The following is a 19,893-nucleotide window of genomic DNA, read 5'->3' as shown; positions in this document are numbered from 1 at the left end:
TCATAGACATGTCAACTTAGCACAGGCAGGTGCAAGGGGAAAGGTAAGTCACGTTTTTAAATGGAAGTATTTTACAAGCAACAGTAACGGTGACAGAAATTCAATCTCTGCCTTTTCCAATTCAGCCCTCTCAGCACAACACTTTGACTCGTGACTGGAATGAGCACGGTGAACCATGGCTCCATCGCATTAAGTGGTATCGCATAGATCAATGTGCTCAAGCTCTGACATCAAAGGTATTAGGTTGCCCCCCATTAGGATAGAGCTTTGCCTCCTTCTCATTCCTCGGTAGCATCCCAGCTCAGCTTGATGCATCCATTTCAGGTGACAGTGGAACAGTATCATTGGTTCAGTTTATTGATCATGTAGTGTTTCTCTTCCAGTTAGATATAGCTTCTTTGGGGAACCGAGGGTGAAATTGGAGGCCACATAGTGGAGAATGAGATGTTGTGGGTGCTGTTTTGATTTTCTGAGAAATGCATCAATACTTAATCTTCTGCTGTCTGCGTGCTTTTGCTTTAAAGCCAATTGAATTTCAGCTCTTTTCTCTACTAGATAACTGTGAGGTGTTCTCAGAGGACGACTTGTTGGGTTTGGGGGAAAAGCGGAGGATGATGTATCTCAACACTCATTGTAGCCAAATTTGGCTAAGCCTATTTAAACTTCACATCCTCTATTTTAAAATTACACTGATTAGCGTGAGATGGAAGCACAGTTAACCTCAATAATCCAGGTGACACAGGAATGCATATCTCGGAGTAATTCGTGTGCTTGACCACACTGCAGCTACTGTGTATTTATCACACCTTGCAGCACCAGAAAACAGTGAATCCATCCAACTTTTCTCAAGTCGCACTACATAACATAAACTCGCAACCTTGAAGCGGCAAGCATCTGTTTGAAGTGAATCATGCCGCAGCTATCTGAACTGCAGGTACTTGTATACGAATTGAACTCATAATTCATCAGCATCTGCGCTCTTGATAAATCGCCACCCCTCCTCCCCCCACACAACCGCCTTTGTGCCGGGAGCAGCGACTGTGATGGTGATTAATAAAGAACGTCTCATGAAAATTACATTATCTTAGGATTCATAATTAACACCAAAATATGACTACAGAAAGTTTGCACCACACACTAAATTCACTTTCATTTTCTTACATTTATTTAATTTTTCCTGCCTCTCCATGTTGTCCCAGCTCTTAATTGCAGTCTTTTTTTTTTTTTTTTTTTTTTTTTTTAAACTATGTTTCAATAATGACTCTGGTGTGTAATACACCATTTACTTTTCTCCTTTGAAGGATTGATACCAACCCTGTCATGTAACAGTTGTAACATGAGCTGCAGATTTGTTTTGTCTCACTCTAAAAATGATCACATTGAAGAAAACTGCTCTGTCTCTCCAGATCCCTCAGAAATTCAGTATTTCCCAGGGTATAATTAGCAGGGTTAATGATCTTGCTGCATAATGTATTCCTTGTGGTCTTGAAGGTGTCCTCCACATGGTTCACCTTGTCTAGCCTCCCCTCATCTCTCTTTTATCATTCACCGTGTTGCAACTGGTTGTATTAACTGCAGTTATTATAGGAGTAAGCTGAGCTTTTGATCAGTTGGTACGAAGCCCCCCCACTGCATCACCACCAAGGTTACTGCCTTGTTGTTACTGTGTTTGTTAAGCCGCTCCTGAGTGAGAGATTTGAGAACAGGTCCATCTCTTTGTATCACTGCACCTCTCATAGCGCCAAGGAGTCCTGAAACATTTAATAGAGTTTTGAATTACAGTACACTTATCAACAATTGTGATATTTTGGGTGCCCTGGTTCTTGCAACAGAAATCCCATTTGTTTTCTACATAGACAGAGTTGGGTGACTGATAGTTGGAGCGCATTCATGTCAGTGCATTATGGCAAACAAGATCCATTAACTGAGCTCAAACTTCTGTTATGTGCAGTGAGAAGTTCACAGTGTTGTGAAAACTGATTAAACAATCTGCAGCTTTAATCACGTAACTCTGGAATTCTGGGTCAATTTTGCATGTATTCAGAAATGATGACACTGGCCGACTGATCATTGGTCCAGAATGGCAGACAAGTGTTAAATCTGTTGCTGTTGTTGAAAAAAGTTCTTTTAGGGAGGGCTGGATTGTGACTTTGGCTCAACTACAGGCTTTAAGTATATGAACACACACATCTCTCAGACTCACACTTTCCATGCCCCTTGACACGGGCTTTATGCCAGTATCAGCTCCTCCACAGGAACCAATCACCCATTGAGGACCCCTGTGAAGCCCACTCAGCATATCATCCTGGTGTGTCAGCAGCTTCCAGCCCCTCGGGAGGAAAAGATGTTGTCGTTCTCCCACAGTCTCCATGGTAGATCAGATTTGCTCTCACTACAGGCTGCCGGGTTTGCTTGGCCTTTGTGCAGCATCCACTGAAACCTGAGAGTGGAACCAACACAGTGACTGCAGACACTATCCAACCGCACTAACTATCAACTTGCTGGTTTCTCTCTAGTACCTCTTGACCGTGAAACGACACAAATTACAAGTACCATTAGCAGAATTTGTTGACTGTAGATTATCAAATGGGTGCCCTCTGTGCTTTAATGATCCAGCTCAACACTCACTGCAGAAGCTGTGCAGAAATCAACCACTCGATGCTGGGAAAGAAAAGCGCTGCTTATCTGAGGACGCTCACTGTCAGCACTAGAAAAAAGATTCATTGAAATGCCGGGGAATGTTTAGTCACACAGGATTTGTTAATAGAGTCCACAGGTAAAGAGAAAAACTCTCAGATGACGACTGTCAAGGCCGTGATTGAACAATTTGCGATGCTGTGAACCCAGTTATCGACTGCGCTGTAATTGCTTCACCTTCCGCTGTTTGATTTAACTGACCAGAGACAGCCCATGTTGTGATTTTGCAGTCAAGCTTGTATGACATGAAAGACCTGTACTGCCTCCCACATAATTCTTCCTCCCAGCATGTGGGAGCCAGGCTGGCACATGGGTTGAAAAGAGAGTCTCTGATGCTGAAGTGATGGCTACAGGAAATGCCGCGTCTGCTCTGATTATCCCTTTAGAATGGATCAAGGCCCAAATGTCTTTTTCCCCTTAATCTGAAGAGCGGCTCCCTTCTCCGGGCTAGTTAAAGGGTGGGAGCGGTGGTGGTGGAGGGAGGGCACTTTTGTTTTGCTTCCCATTACCTGATGACTCATACTTCGAGGAAGCGCTGTGATACTGGCGACATCGATCGATGGGCTGAAAGAAACGTTGATGTGGATGGTTAATTGTGTTATCTGTCATGTAGAATTATATCCCAAATCTTTGATAGTGAATTTGCATTTCTTAGGTTTCGTTTTGTAATATATCAACATGTCAGACTACATTTATTCCGTCTGACTCATTGTGACTGGGTTGTGGGAGAAGGTTGGACCCAGGTCAGGTTCAGGGTGCGCTCAAGTCCTCGTGAAAGTCTGATATGGTGTACTGAAAAAAATCAACTTGCTACAACAGAATTTATCTTTTAAATAAATTAAGATAAATGGATCAAGTCAGTTCACAGGAATGTGTTAAAATATTTTATTTCAGGTACAGGAAGCTTGTTGTGAGGTGCTTACCCTATCTGATATGTAGTGAGACACTTGATGAACTGAGACAGATCAGGGGTCCTACAGGGGCTACATTCACCCAAACGTCAGATTTATTCCAAGTAGACACTGTGGGAGCCGGACTTTCAAATAAAGAAATCAATGGATTTAGACATAATTAGTCTGTTATTGTTTAATATGTTCACTTGCTTACAAAATTAATCATTTTTATGAGCCTCTGCCAGAGACATTCACTGTGAGTCCTTATATCAACAAAAAAAAATCCTCTTCAGGATCACAGGATGGGAAGAAAAACACTCAGTTTGAGGCTCAACACAATAATGACCAATGAGGATAAACCGCAGTGACGTCTCTTGCGTCTCATAGACAAGCTTAGTGATTTTCAGACGACTCTGCAGTTACCTTCTGTAGTCTGTCCAGCGTGCTGTTTGTTGAGTCAGCTCCTGATCAGCACTCTCAGGACAAACTGAGTATACGAGTGCATTTTCTGAATTCAGTAATATTCTGTGGGCCTGGATGTGGCCCATGGACTGCCAATTGACGATTCCTGCTGATGATGGATGATGGATTGAGTGTTCCTTCTCAGATTTCTGTCAAGAGTTGCAGATGATATTAGTTTGTTGGAGAAACTGAAATTTTACAAAGTCTTTTGAACTGTGATCAGATTCATGACAACACTAATAATAGAGTAAAAAAAAAAAGAGATGTTGAGACAAATTCAAGGCTTGCTTAGTTTTTCACCTCTGCGTACTTGGCCAATCATTTAGCAAAGTGGGTGAAAATATTGATTTGCCTGTTGGACACAGCCCTATTCTAATGTCAGAAAGGTGTGGGGAGAGTGCATTTCCAAAGCTGTTTAACTATCCATCAATCACCTCTGCTGGAGTACACTGGGACTGAGCATATGCCGCTCAACATGATCCAGTGTTAATGTTAGGTTAATGTTAGCACAGGAGGGAGGGAAATGCATCATTATTCTTTGAACGAGGAACCATTGAATCTATGAACCCACCATGCTGTACATACAGTTTTCTTCACATTTCTCTTTATCCCTTTTAATACCTCACGGATAGCTATGTTCATGGTACAATGTCTCTGTGTGCCGGCACCAGGGTGCAGTCAGAGCCATGCCATATGAGAGGATTAGCCATGTACAAAAGACTGAGCGGGGAGAATCCACACTGGATTAGTTTATCTTCCAGACAAAACATGCAAATCACACCTTGTGTCTTTTGTCAGGAAGCAAAAAGCATCGTGGGGTTCGCCTCCGCCTTCAGCCTGGGGTGCACAGGTCAGCTGGTGGTGGGTCTGCCTGGAGGAGCCCAGCGTGGGCATTCTTCCCTCTTGATCGTTCCTTTCAGATCAGGACGTGAGCTTTAGAAGATGACTGACTTTTAAAGAGGAGCTTCGTGAGCTCGCTTCATGCCTGCTGTGCTCACATCTGCCTACGGCCCTGCTGCGCACACACACACATACACACACTCTCACAGAGAACAGAGGCAAGTTTCAATCAGCATCACAGATGACCAGGAGGAGGTCGGTCAGTCAGTTCATCAGCCCACATTCCCACATTATAGTACGTGTAGAACATAGAAACATGGTGATCAAAGCAGTTTAGAGATGGTACTTTTCAGATCATTTCCAGGTCTGGAAAAATGAAAAGAGAGTATGGAGAAATATATGTATCTTTGAATTGCATACAGGAACGTCACAAATAACCAAATACCAAGCCCGTCTTTGCATTTATGTTACGTACTGATGTAGTTATCAGAAAAGGAAAGGGACTGTCTTTTCTGCTTAAGGAAATCATACCTTCGTGGTTTCCATGGACACAGAGAATGACAAAGGTTGCACAAATGCTGTGAAAATGAAGTGAACTTTTTCAGCTAATTTTCGGCTCTTATTTGTAAAAGAGACTGAAGCTGTGTGGACTGTGGCTCACTCAGCACTTTGTATTTTTAGAGCAGTGAGGTAGAGGGTACAAACAAGTCAATGGGAGAGCGTTTTTACATTTTCTACATTGATATGTAAGCAAAGAAACTTAAAGGTGTTAAATGTGAGGCGGGAATTTGGTGGTGGGTGGCAGAATGAGAGCATTTAATGGGGCAAGATGCGATGGAATGGTTCACTAATCATGCTGGACGTTAATTGGTACAATTCTTTCAACATTTGGACCGGACCTTTTCGCTTTCATTCAAATGGAGATGGAGTATTCATAACAGTCCGCTCTAAGCCAAAGAGAAAGACGGCTTTGAAGTAATGAATGTGACTTTGAACAAAAAAAAAAAAAAAAAAAAAAGGTTTTACGTAGATCACTGAGAAATAGAATAAATTATGGGATGACTCATAAAATACGACTCCTTTAACTGTTTGTTCAGGTCCAAATGTTCATAATCCAAGCAGCCTCCCTCTCCCTGCCTCTAAACTTAGTTTAAACTCTGTACCACGCACAGGACATTTCTATCAATCAGCACAACACACACACATCCACTGGAGAAGGCAATGAGCCAAAGCATCTCGCTGTGCCATTACACATACTGATAGAACAAAATAAAGTAAGATGAATGATTGAGACTCTTCTCTCTCTCCGCTCTGATGTTCCTGCGAGACAAACTGGAATTCTAAAATAAGCATTTCCATGTAGAGATAAGGGCTCTTTTTTCATTTCCTCTTGCTCATTTACACAAAATTAAACATGTAGTCGTTGATCTTGATTATTATTTCTGTGGCTTTGTTAAAAGCGTTCGATTTTCTGCCGCGTGGTTTTGGCTTGCGTATAGTGTTGTGACGTCTGATGAGAAGACAGATTGTTGAGAGTTTTTCAAAAAATAATCAAAGAAATCTCCTCACTGCAATTAGTCCGACGGAGCCTTAATAAAATTAGGAGACGACGACTATGTCCATTTCCTTCCTGATACATGGTGATATGTTGAAGCTGCATTGTTCACATCCTGCGAGAACAGACATGCTTCATGTTGTGATGACTCAGTGTCATTGCTTTCCAGTTTTCCATTCTTCTCTCAGTGGTGTTCAGATACGATGGATTTCATTCTACACTAAACGTTCTTTCTGTTTTATTGATTCCAAAAGACTTGACAGTACCAATCCAATGTACAGAACAGCCAGAAAGTACCATAGACAGTAATAAGGTTTTTATTGCATTGCAGCGCATTGGATTTTAAATGAAACCGTGACTGTAAGTGCTGACTTTCAGCTTCATAACTGTTTGAGAGTCTTCAAATCTGTATTGGGTGAGCAGTGCAGGACTCATAGCACTTTTTGGCTCTGGGGATGGCAATGCCATCATCAAGTGGTCCAGACTGAAATATTGGACGGATTGCGATGAAAGTTTACAGGCATTCATGTTCCCCTGAGGATGAATTGTTATGACGTCGGTGATCCTTTGCATGTAACGCTGCATCATCAGATCAAAATTTAAATTAGTTCATTACCAAAAAACTGCAAAATTAATGACAGTCCCACCAGTTTGTGTTTTGTGCTACTTACCATGAACATAGTTAACATAATAACATTACAACAGTGTCAAAGCATTGTCATTGCTGGCATCTTTTCATGCTAATATTAGCATTTGTTTCTAAGTACAGCCCTATGAGCATGGCAGGAGACAGTCTTGTTTTTAGGACTATGCAGAAGGAAAGCGATCTAGCAAAGTGGAAATTTTTGCCTGGACCAGCCCCATTTCCCCCAGCATATGCACTCATTAGCTGCATAAAGCAATATCAGGCTGTTTATAATATACAGGTACAAGAATGCCTTTCTCTGTAGCCATTATCATGAAAGCTCCAAGATGCTCTAGTGCTCCGTAATCTATTCTTAATGAATTTTAAAGTTGAGCAGCTGCGCTCACATGCCACTTGTGTAACAGAGAAGGTTTGGAAGGATTTGTATCCCAGTCCAATAAGGTGCTAGGTCTCAGTCAATAACTTGTATCGACCTGGTAGCAGCATATTGGCTAGTTTCTGCATGAAAAGCAAGACTTATTCACCAGATCCCACTCATCTTCACCTTGTCTCTGCTCGTTTCCATCCTCTGTGTCCTCCATGCTGGCTCTTACCACATATTCATCCAAAAACAAACCACCTCAACGTGTCCTGGTGGGAAACCAGGTGTTGCAACTCCCCCTGCAAGGCCCCGACAGTGGCTCTGCTGTCACATCTGTCTGCTGGGAGGTCATCATGTCGCTCGTCCTCAGCAGGGGCCTCCCCTTCTTGCCCCCGCTCTCCACTGGAATCATTCTGCTGCTCATTACTCCAGACTCCCTTTCTTTCATTTGTTAATCTTATCGCTGCAGTGGCATGCACTGGCATCTGTAATGTTATTTTAAAATAATAAGTGACAATGGTTGTTACCTACCTTACAGTATGAACTGTGTGATCTCAGTCAGATCAAGTGAGCTGCAGCTGGCAGGTCAAATATTTGTACCACATTGTTGGTGGTGGTCTCACAGCCCAACTGGCATTTGTCAGAATGGCCAGTCTGAGCCTGCCTGCAGACAAGACAAGACAACCAAGGGCTTTTTTAAGACTAAATGTTCTCACCTGAGTCCACCTGAGCATGTGTTGCCAAAGACCAGACTGAAAAGAAAAAGTCCTCATCCAAAAAGCATCATCCAGGAATTGTCTGCTAATGTGTGTGAGACTTGCAGCTAACCCTTAAATGTGACAACTTTATGTGAACTTATCCAATTACTTTCTGTCCCATACAAGTGGGCTCAAAAAGGACTGCGATTCGTTCACTGTTCATCTTCAAATTAATGCTTAGAGTCAGCCTCACAGTCTGCAGATCCGAAACGACAGCGAAGTTGTCACTGTGCTAATACTTTGTGATTGCACTGCGATTATATGCCACCTTCCCTGTCCTGAAATGTAGCTGAGCGCACGCTGACGGATTCCTTCTCTCTTTTTCTCTCTTTCTCTTCACAGTGAACTTTGACCACTTCCAGATATTGCGGGCCATTGGGAAAGGGAGCTTCGGAAAGGTAATGTAACCTCCATTTTCATGCAGCGTGTGTGTGTGTGTGTGTGCGTGTGCGCGTTCTGTACCTTCAATTACCCTGCACAGCCATTATCTGTGCTGAAGAATCAGACGAGGCCAGGCAGAACAGGCTGGGAGAAATCCCACTTTGGTTCTCATGATATTATGGTGCTTAAAAGATAAATAATTTTTCTATTTTAATAATAGCTATAAATACAGCTTATGTAATTGTTTCTATGAAGTCACTTAGAGGAGAGCCAGTTTCCTTTTCATGTCGTGTCAGCCAACCTGTTGAGAGTTTTGACCCCACATCTCCATTTAATTACAGAGCAGCACAATACTGTGGCTGCAGTTGTCAACATGCTCAGTGGTTGGGCTGAGTGCAGCAGGGAGGAAAACTTGACGTGTGTGCGTGTGCGTGTGTGTGTGTGTGTGTGTGCTGCGTATTGTGAAACTAAATTACTGCAGTTCTTTTCAACCTTGTCTCAGGTGCCAGTGTTATCATTGGTGGCCATTGTTGATGAAAGAGACTTTTTGGATTAACTTGTGGGCCATTTGTTAGTTAAAGAATTCCTTTGTGTTCATATTGAATGCCTGTATAGGACTTCAGTAATGAATTCAGGGCGTGTGGGGTGTGTGTGTGTGTGTGTGTGTGTGTGTGTGTGTGCGTGTGTGTGTGTGTTGACACACAACTGGGCTCCAGAGATTGGAATAGTTTATCTTCATTTTGAATCCCAAATATCACGGCTAATATTTGTTCATTGTACTCGTGTCTGTGCACGATTTTGCAAATTCTCTCTGCTTTGCTCTTCTGAAAACACAATCTTTTTTCAAAAACACGTCCCTCTGTTATATGGAAAGCCATTGCCCAATGCTGAATATATTACCATGTGAATTTATGTTAATTTTTTTACTTATTGCTTTGTTCCCTCAAGCTGCTGTCACTTCCCTTATGATACTGAGGGGATTCTGTAGTAAGCTGGGAAATACACTGCGTGCAGGTCTAGCTTCAGAGACTGAAGCAGGGCAACCAAAATGCTTTGAATAATGATTTACCCTCACTCCAGTCTTCTGCAATAAATGCCACATGCAGTAAATCAGTGGAAGGGAACCTCCGGCCTCCGGTCCACGAGGCAATTCATAAATACAAAAAAGCAATTACTTTAATTTTTTTTTCAGCAATAAAGAATAGACATAAATAATAGACGTTTTTCCAAGCAGCCCCTGAATGCAACACGCTCATAGCAATTGATATCACATCAATGCGTCATGGCGCCTGTCAACAAAACAGAAGTAGACGTGGTGTCATGCTTTTAAAGAAATGGAGTCGGTCTGCGGGGATAAGCTCACGCTATGCTAGCATCTCAAGCATCATGACAACTACAAACATGCTATACTGGATGAGCTACAGCGAGAAATGTCAATGTGTGCCACCCCTGTGACACATTTCTGGGGATGCCGCTGAGTCTAGCCCTCGATGGATGCTCTAAATCACCTCCTCACCCCTATAGTAAATAAACGTTAATTCATCTTTTCGGTTTTAAAATTCATACATAAAGAAGTTGAAATTAGCTGCCTTTTCTTTCTGGACACTTCTCTTTCTTCTCCATCAGACGAGAGAAGCCAACCGCTTCATGGTAGAGGCTCGATAAATGGACACGTTTCTTGTCTGGCTTCCAGTTACGCAATATCTGCAACACAGTCATGTTCGCACACACTTTCATGAGACACGTGTGTGCACACACAGTCAGAGACATGCTCACAGCAACATCCAGATAAAGTTTGTCCTTGTTGGAGGTCGTCCTGTCTGTGTTTTTTGGCCCACCGCGGCCTCGCTCTGTGCTCCTGCTGTGTCTGAATACTTAACAGCGTGAATCTTTAACTGAACACACTGAGGCGTGCGTCGGTTTGTGTGAGCAGACATGTAGCTGGAGATAGAGAGGATGAGTAAACAGTGATCTCCAATTGGGATCTATTACAGGACAGAGAAAAACTATGATTTAGAAAGTACATAATATTTTAAGATTTGCATCAATTTCTACTTTTTGCCCAAAAAGTGTAGCACCGACATGCTTTGAAACTGTGACATACTGAATTCAATTTGGTTAGAATGATTTGCAGTTGTCTAAAATGGTGCGTAAACCATTCTGAAATTGAAAAAAAAAAGAGAAAAGGAGAGGCTGCCCACAGGGAACGCCATCCACAAACATAGCCGACACTGGTTTTCCTCTTCATCCCTCTGTATTGCTGTCACAGGCTGTATGTTCTGTCCCACAGTGTTACCACATTAATATGGGGGTCTCATCTTAAGGTCCCTTATTACACTGTGATTTCGGGCCGTCGCAGACTGAAGTTGACAGTTGTGACTTGAAGTTATCAATTTCAAAACAGCGGTGCTAGATTGTTCCGTGTGACAAGTTCACTGACAGGCAATTTACAAACCAGCCAATTGGAACATGACATGAATTGATGGGAAATAACCTGACAGTTGCCTGTTAGTACGCTGTATGTTGGTGCCTCAGCTGCTGGTTTACCTGCCATGCCGGTTATAGTTATGCAAACTGTAGCTTAATTAGCAGGTTACTCTTGAGGCTTTTGCTCCTCCTCTGCATATTCAGAAACCCTCATTTAAGTCTCTACAGACCAGTAAACCTAAACAAGTCCACAACAGGTCTGTTATTAACAGGCCAGGTCACAGTAGATGTAGAGATAATTGCGGGTAAGGGGTCAGTTTGTGTTAGAGTGTTTTTTTTTTAACCTGACCACTGCAGGACCCTGAAGGGAAGATACACCTGACCTAAAAGGTGTGCGCAGCACAGTGTGACATAGAATGAGTGTGTGAGATTGTTGTTTTCACACAGTATATATGCGCATTGAGACAAGTTGTTCTGGTCACAACATTATTCTTGTGGGAGAGTTGCCCCCATTTTCTGCTCGCATTGCATACTGCCTCAGAAGGCAAATCACAGCTACAGCAATCTAGATTGCTCAAGCTTTTTCTCAAATCTCACCCTCTTGTGCCGAGAATCTCACCCTATCCCCCCCCCCCCTTTTCTCCCTCTGATATATCAACATAGGTAACTCTCTCCCTCCCTCCCTTCCTCCCTTCCTTTAAATATGTCACTTTCCATCTGCATCCCCTTCTGCTCCTCTCACAATTCAATTCCTGGGTGTTTTATGGGCTCAGCAGTAAAGAAATCTGTGTTGGCAAAGTAATACAGTATTATTAAGGGTAAAATACAGCGTTAATATTGTTTGAATTCCCACTCAAGCTGCAGCCTCTCTTTACTTCTCCCTCTGATGTGTTGGAGCATCTGTCCTCTACCAGGTGGGGTGATGAGTGATGCTGGGCTAGGTGTGATTATTTCCACAGCAGTACAGGATATAGCTCATTTGTAACATGCCTGCCAGAGGGCCGGATGGCCATACACAGCACCAGTGTCGGGATAATTGCCTGCTCCCCTGTTGCTCCATCTCCCTCTCTACCTGTTCCCCATGAGCATCACACTTTTGCCCCCCATTGTCGCTCCGTCTTCTCAGCTAAGGCTGTATAGGAGACTGTCGTTTCCGCCGCAGGGCTCATTAAGGTTTGTACTGAGGGAGCTTGAGGGGGGAGTCGACACTCGAGGGAGACATGACAGCCAATTGCACTGACAGCAGTTTAGTGACAGGTCCTTAATGCCAACAGTCAGACGGACAGGTAAACATCTAAACAGAGAGAGGAGAGGCGGATGGAGAGAGACAAGGGAGGTCAGAGGTGGTGCAGGAGCTCAGCTGGTGGATTCTACATCCTCATACTCTATAGCGCACACACACTTCAGTGGGAATAAACGTCCTCATTAGGACAGAGTGTGATGGAAGTAGAAAGACAGACGAGTGGAGACGGGCACTGGAAATAAGTAGGAGTGGAAGAGAGAAGGAGATGATACAGCGAGGGAGGCTGTGACACCCTCATCATATCGGGGGAAGGTACCGGCGTCTGTGGAAAGGTCAGGAGATGATGAAGCCTTAGTTAGCAAGCAGGGCTCCCAGACAGCACGCTGAGTGTCCTCCTGCCTCTGAAGACTGACAGTTGAGCCTCATGTTGCCCATAAGGACTTCTCCCTCCTCTTTACCTTCTAGCTGCAGGTGTGAAGAGCTCAGATGAGAGTTGGTTTTGCAGAGTGCAGCTTTGCAGCACAGCCCCGCCGCAGTGTAGCCCTCGGCAACCTATTAGCCTAGAAATGTATGTTCTTCCATTACAGTACTCCTCTATAGACCGCACAGTACAAAGCTCCACTGCATAGCCATGGAAAGAAGCGGGGGGCCATGTGGAGAGAGCACAGACATCTTGAAATGCTCCATTTTCATCAGATTTTTTTCGAGGATATCATTTTACCCATCTGTTTTTTTGTGGATAACAAAGCAGGCCTAATTTGGAAAAAAATGTGCTTTTGAAGCTGTTAATATCAACATTCCTGCCAAGGAAATACACGGTACAATAGAAAATGAGAATGGCAACAATGCTGCGAGCCAGAAAGCTGTCATGACCTCTCAGATTTTTCACCGCAGTCTGCATCTTATTTGGTCTTTGTCCAGTGCACCAAAGCGGCTCCATACATGGACATAACTACAGCCACTAATGAACGATTTATCCTGAGCATTGGAGCTTTTGCACTAATAACGGTGTTAAATCTTGCTCGTCTTCATCATCATTCCTACCACACTTCCCCAGAGAATACCACACAGTTTCAGTTTTCACATGTACCATATCACTGTTTAACTACCCCGCCTGCGTTCGCCAGAAACACAAGAGAGTTTTGCTCCACCTCCACTTTTTTGATATCTCTGCTGCTCCATGGAGAATGAATTGCCAAAGTGTGACAGTATCCAGCATCTTTCTTAGGATAAGGTTACATTTTCTGATTAAAATCTGATACAGCACTTTGATAAAATGACTCATTTAGCTTTAAAAGTTCAGACAAGAATTCCATCAACCTGCAAACTCAGTGTCCTTTCATCTCCAGCGTACCTGCCCGGGGCTTGACATCAGGAAAGATCAGAGACTTTAAGATATTTGATTTATAGCCTTTGAAGATACTAGAAATTGACTTTTTTTTTTTTACACGTGAGTGACTGGGTTTTTTTTTCCCTAAATTCATCAATATGTCCAATAGAACAGAACAGTAATTGTCCAATCGTAGCTGACCTCACTGGCCTGAAGCAGTGTGCATGGGTTTGTAGTCAGAGAAGAGCTACATATTTTTGGAGGGTGGTGCATTTTCTTTTAACCTTTCCAGAACCAAATGAAAATGAGCAAAACTGTAAGGAATTGATTAAGATGTGTGCTTCTCTCACGTCGTCTTTGCAACCCGATGCCAATGGAGCGTTTACACTCCAGTGATAGCCGACGTTACCTGAGATAGCTTTCATCTGCCTAAAGCCTTCTTTTGTAACGTTAAAAATACAAACAATTACCAGCGTATAAGCAGCCAAACAGGCATATGTAAGAGCAAAACTGCACATTTGACTTGATCCTACTGCTTGGATCATTAGCTGGTGAGGATGCTAAACTTTTGCCAGGAACATGGAGCATTAGCCTCAATCTTTTAGCATAATATCATGAACAGTATGTAGCCATTAAGTGTATATTTACAGTACAGGGTTCTCAGTTTAATACAAGAATGTATTTCACATTAAAAGTCAGTTGGTTCAGCTCACGTTATCCTAACTATCTAGCTAGCTAAAGCTGATAAAAATCAGCTAGTTGCCAACTTCAAACGAGAAGATTACAACATCAAAGGTTACAAAAAATTCTGAGTGGCAAATTTTCCACCAGTATCGTCGTAAATATTAATCGAGGTGGGCCGGGCTTAGTCAATCAGTCAATCAGCTGTGAGCGCTGAAGTGCTCATGCATGCTGCAGAGCAAACATATGCATGTCAGTGTCGGTCCCACTGGCATGGGGAATGGTGAAATGAATGACGTTCCTTTTAACAGAGAGCTCAGGGATTGAAATCTGTCAGCCACGTGAGCTGAAATACCGTATCAAGTCCCTGCAGTTAACAAGACGGGGATCAAGGTAACAGGCGGGCTGTCAATCACCGTAATGGTCAGTTTTATCCCTCGCTGATTTCTATCATGCTATGATTTTAAAAGAAGCAGTGCTGTATTACCATGGCAGCTTGAGTTATCAAACAGCGTGGAATCCCAACAAAATGTCAAACAGCAGCCGCCAAATTGTATCATGTTGATGAATATACATGAGAGATTCCGCCTTTAATGAAACGTGCAGTGACACCTCTCGCGCCTTCAGTAAACCTAAAGAGAATACGCTTGAGATGAGCCTGCAGGCGCTTCATGTGCATCAGGTCTCCTTTAGGTGCTGTGATGCATGCGGTCCTCATTATGCCGCCCTTATACTTTTCCCACCTTCATACATGAATGACTTCAAAGTCTTTTTTGTGCGTTTTAGTAGATAAATTGGAGGAAAGCACGTACTCGGGGCAAGCTTTCTTATACATTTGTGCTTTGAGAACAATTTTTTTGCCATTTGTGTCTTTTCCCAGGGGGCATTTTGCAATTTTTATATTATTTGAATCATTTAAGTTTTTCTTTTGTTGGAGACATGCAGCACAATATTAAGAAGTCAGCTTAGCTCTGGCTTTTCCCTCTCGTTTCTGAGAGGAGTTTTACGCAGCCGGAACAACCACGAGCACAAAAATGAGTAAGTAATGCACCAGTCGGATACACCGCAGCTGAACTGACCTTTTTAAACAGGGCAGCAGCCATGACCTGGAAAAAGTGGGATCTGTATTGATAACTGGGTATTCTTCTTAGTCAATTTTCAAGCAAAAAGTGAGGATTTGCTGCTGTTTTTTGTCCATCATGACCGTCAACAGAACATCTTTAGGTTTTATCCTGTTGGTCAGACAAAATAGGACATTTGAGGATGTCACCTTGTACCATTTTGAGCTATTTTCTGACAGTTTCTGAACAAAGGGATACATGATTAATCAAGGAAACTATTGGTAAATTAACCGACAAAGAAAATAATATTCACAGCATCACCCGGCCTCATGTCATCGTACATAAACATGATCCCATTAAGTTCTTTACAGGAAGGTTTACAGATCCCGAATTTTAGAAAATTGAATATTGGAATCGGATTGGTACCTGTTACTGACAGATACTGTGAGTTAAGGTATCAGACCAGGTATCAGGAGAGGAACAGAAAGACTTGATTTTTTCACTTTGAAGAGTGTAAACATGGAGCCGCTGCTCAAACTGTTTTGGCTTTTCCCTTAGTGACACCAAATCCCTGTATAATGTTCAGTGCTTTTCAGTGGAGGCGGCTTCAAAGGCTGGAGCACTCTCAGGCTGTCAGAGGAATGTGTGTTTGCGTGTGCGCAGTCTGTGTGAGGTCCTGATGTGCGTGCATTGCGTGTCAGCAAATAATGTACCATCATGTTACTCGTATTTATCTGTACTGGTGATTCTCACACTTGTTCCTCCCTTTTTTTTTTTCCTCATGCCTGACAAAGGCTCGCTTTGCTCAGTCTCAGAGAAGTCTGATCCATGACTGTGCTTATTAATGGTCATGCCTGCTGTAATAGTGCATCCTGGAGCGGCGCAAATGGACGGCCAGGCTTGGTAAACACTTTCATTTCCTGCAGGCTGACAGCAGCCGCTGTGGAGCAGAAGACATCCAGTGGAATGAACCAAATGAAAGAGCAAATTATTCCTTCTTCTCCCTGGATGACATGTTCATCAGACCCTGAAAGTGTGTTTGCCTCGCCTGCCTCTCTCAAAGCACTCTTGCCCAAATGCAGCATTGGCAAGAGTGCGTATGCGTGCTTATGTGTGCGTGCCAGCGAGTGTGCGTGTTCACATTTCAGGTTATCCTCTGCTTATGCAACTCTTTTAAAAATCACTGCTCGCCGACGATGAGTGTCAAACCATCGTACCAAGAACAAGCTGAAACTTAATCTGAGGGAATGATGGATGTCAGCTCTTAATGTACAGTATATTTCCAGTGAACTCGAGAGCAGTGACACAAGCTGTTCTCTCTCTCCCCCCTCCTCCCTCCCCTCAGGCAGTGGTCTTCTATCTGTTCGTGTTTCCCCATGTGTCTCAGTCAGAGGCTTCTGGCCGACTTGGCACTTACCTGACCTAGAAAACAGAAAATCCGCAGCTTCCTGACTGAGTCCACTAAATTTAACACCCAACCTTTTTCTCCTCTCTGCAAGCCTTGTTGTCCCAAGAGCTTTAAACCGTCTGACGACAATTGATAGGACTGCTAACTATAGCAGAACAGCGAAGGGGGATGAGGAGCGAGAAGGAAGGTGGGCTGTAAAGGTAAACAACGTGCAGCCATCCCTGGGACTGAACAGCGACGCTTCGCTTTGAAGCGCCACATAAAAGAACCTCTTTTGTGACTGAGTGATATGTTCAGCTAATAAGCATTTAATAAGTGCATGTGTTCAAGGAGCACATAACACTGAGATTAACCAGAGGGAGGTCTGGGTAGACGGAGAGGAGCAATGGGAAGAGGTCGGGGGTGCAGAAGTGTTTCTTAACACGTGAGCGGCACAAAGGGAATTCATGCTTTTATTATTATTTGTTGAAATTCACCTGCCCAGAGGCTGAGAGCACAAGGACAGAGAGAGTGGCTACAGGGCAGCGTGCTCTGATACCTTAGAGGAGGATGATTTCCAGAGATATGATATCAAAATACTGCCTGATACTCCATGAAGGTGGCTGCATGGTAAGAGAGTCTGTCCTGAGACCTTGTGTCAATCTTTTTTATCTCACAATCACTGTCTAATTGTGACTAATGATGCTGTGGTGCTGTAAATACTGCACATAGTTGAGTTATCTATGACTTTAAGACAGGGATCATCTGAACAAACTATCACCCGTCTATATCAGAGTTAATTTACTAGTCGCAGAAGTCAGAATATTAGCCATGTGACATCACCCTGTGTTGTCAGCTGAGAGCAGAGAGTTTGAAAGATGTGGGTGTTTATCGGAAAGGGCAGGTCAAATAGGTCTAAGGTGTAAGATGCAATGTGTTTGGAGCATGATGCGTATGAGGACTTCCAGTGCTGCACAGATTTTGACCATCTGTCTCATGCAAGTCATCCAACATTATGGAAGTGCAACACTAAATGGCTGGAGTGCTCTTAATATTTCATCCTGAAACATCACAGTGAGACTAGAATATTCTCGAGCCCAAATGATTCACTCACACACGCATTCCAAAATATGGCGCCATGTACGCCGTGCTGCTTTAATTGTCCATTTAGACAGCAGCCCGTCAACCCCTCCCTCACCCAAAGCAGACACACCTTGGCGTCACCTCGGTTTGTGCCAAATGCATGTGTTCGCCTCTGTTTGTGCCTGCTCGTTGGCTTTGTTTGCACTCGTGCCGCTGCCGCTATATATGTATCAGTTCACTTTGTATTATGTAAACTGAGGCAGCTAAATGGAGCTCAGCCGTGATTCATTTCATTATTTACACCTGTACTTTTCCTAACATGCCTTGCGTGAAAAATGTTGATGTGATTTCAGCCTGTTTCAGACGTTTGCTTTGGCGTTAATGATGACTTTCACCTCCAGATTTTCACTTCAGTTTTATGCTTACAAGAATCTTTGTACAAAACAACAAAACAAGGTCATTTATTCATTTAAGAGAGACAGTCTGTGGAACAAATGATGAAAACTAGACTTTTCAAAAAACAAGTGGATCCAATATTGTATTGATCTGTGAGGTGATATCGCTATAATGCATCTATATTTTAGAATATGTCTGCATTATAGGGTAGTTCAGTCATGATAATACAACAACCGAGTCCCATCCAACACTAATGTATCGGCCGCCCAGCTCTGTTTATAGATACCATGAATCATCTTGTAATGCCTCTAAACTCACCATGGTCCTCAGAGGCTGCTGCTGCTGCCTCGCTTTACAACCCCTGCCATGTCATACATTCACTTGGTATTCAGTGTCATGTCAGCGCCCTCCAACAGAACACCATACCCTGACCTTCTCACGAGATCTCCTGCCTAACTGAGATAAAGGACAAAAAACATAGACCATATATTGGAAAAGCCATGAGTTGAATTGTTGTGGTGGGTAAAATGTAACGTCTCCTCGGTGATGAATGAAACACATTATTAAAGGATAGTACTTCCTGGCTTCCTATTTTAAGCATGGTTTGAGGCTTTTACCCACAGGCCTGTCAGTCCTACTCTGCTCTGGTATATTCACCTCCTCTTTCAGATGTCTGGCGGCATAATTCTCAAATGTTTGGTATTCCTCAGTTAATAAAAGGAGCTGCTCATCTTGAACTCAGCTTTTAAATACCACAGAGCTTACTTTGTGTTAGGACTATTGGCGCATCCCATTCAGATGAAGTTTTAATGTAATTGAAGGAAGGTACCTCTTAGGTTTAATTAATCTAAAATAAAAAATTACCTGCATGACCTGATGGCCTGTTTTTTTTGTTTTTTTTTTAATTGGTATGCTTCTGTCATAGGCTACTGCTCGCTGTCAGAAACAATTTATGTTACCCCAAATAAATAGGATTCTTTTTAGTCAAGAGGGTGAATAATATAAAAATACATATATTTTATTGCGAATCCTCCAATGCCCTCCCAAATTAACACCATCCACCCATGCAGCAGCTGGGTAAAGAGGTTGAAGTCAGAGCTGGGCAGAGCCTCTCGGTGGAATATATACAGTAATTAGTCTCATGATCTGCAGTAGATGGCTCATACCAGCAGATAGGTCACATTGAGTCGCAGTGGAATTTTTCCAGCAAATGAAGAAGACTTTTGGCTCACGAGAAAGGATTTAAAAAGCTTTTCTTGTTTGAGACATTGCATCATGGATTTATACACATTACATTTGACGCTAATGTAGCTCTTGCGTTGCGCCTTTTTTGCATCAATGTCAATTACAGCATCTATGAATAATCTTTGCCCTTTCGCTGGACTGCATGTAATCTGGTTTACTGCGCAGTCTGTGATGGTCTGTTGAATATGAAATGCTGAATTATTAATGGATTAGTGTTGCTTTCAAACCGGAGTTTACAAGTAGCGGCTCCGATCACAAGCCATGGAAGACCCACCATCGTTATTCTGGAACTGCTGCTCCTATTGCCTCATTAGGGATCCTCACAAGTTTTCAGAACATATGGATGAATAACTGGTGGCTTTATTTAGAATAGTGGATGTTTTAATGTGCTGTTCAATCGCAGGAACGTGTTTCTCTGCCTGCCAGGCGCCCCTGGCTGACCCTATG

The 19,893-nt window shown here is 43.0% G+C and overlaps 1 protein-coding gene across 1 annotated transcript in view; it reads left to right on the top strand.

The window, feature by feature from the left end:
* The window catches only part of stk32c (serine/threonine kinase 32C), a 73,669-nt gene that overhangs the window by 14,157 nt on the left and 39,619 nt on the right, over positions 1-19,893 (top strand). Inside the window, exon 2 of the mRNA XM_076743538.1 lies at positions 8,555-8,610. Within this exon, the coding sequence (XP_076599653.1) occupies positions 8,555-8,610 (56 nt within the window). The remainder of the gene's footprint in view (positions 1-8,554; positions 8,611-19,893) is intronic.

This window comes from Chaetodon auriga, chromosome 11 (assembly GCF_051107435.1).
Source record: "Chaetodon auriga isolate fChaAug3 chromosome 11, fChaAug3.hap1, whole genome shotgun sequence".
NCBI classification, from domain to species: domain Eukaryota; kingdom Metazoa; phylum Chordata; class Actinopteri; order Chaetodontiformes; family Chaetodontidae; genus Chaetodon; species Chaetodon auriga.
The sequence above is the reverse complement of the archived record's forward strand: the minus strand, read 5'-3'. Positions and strand labels throughout refer to the sequence as shown.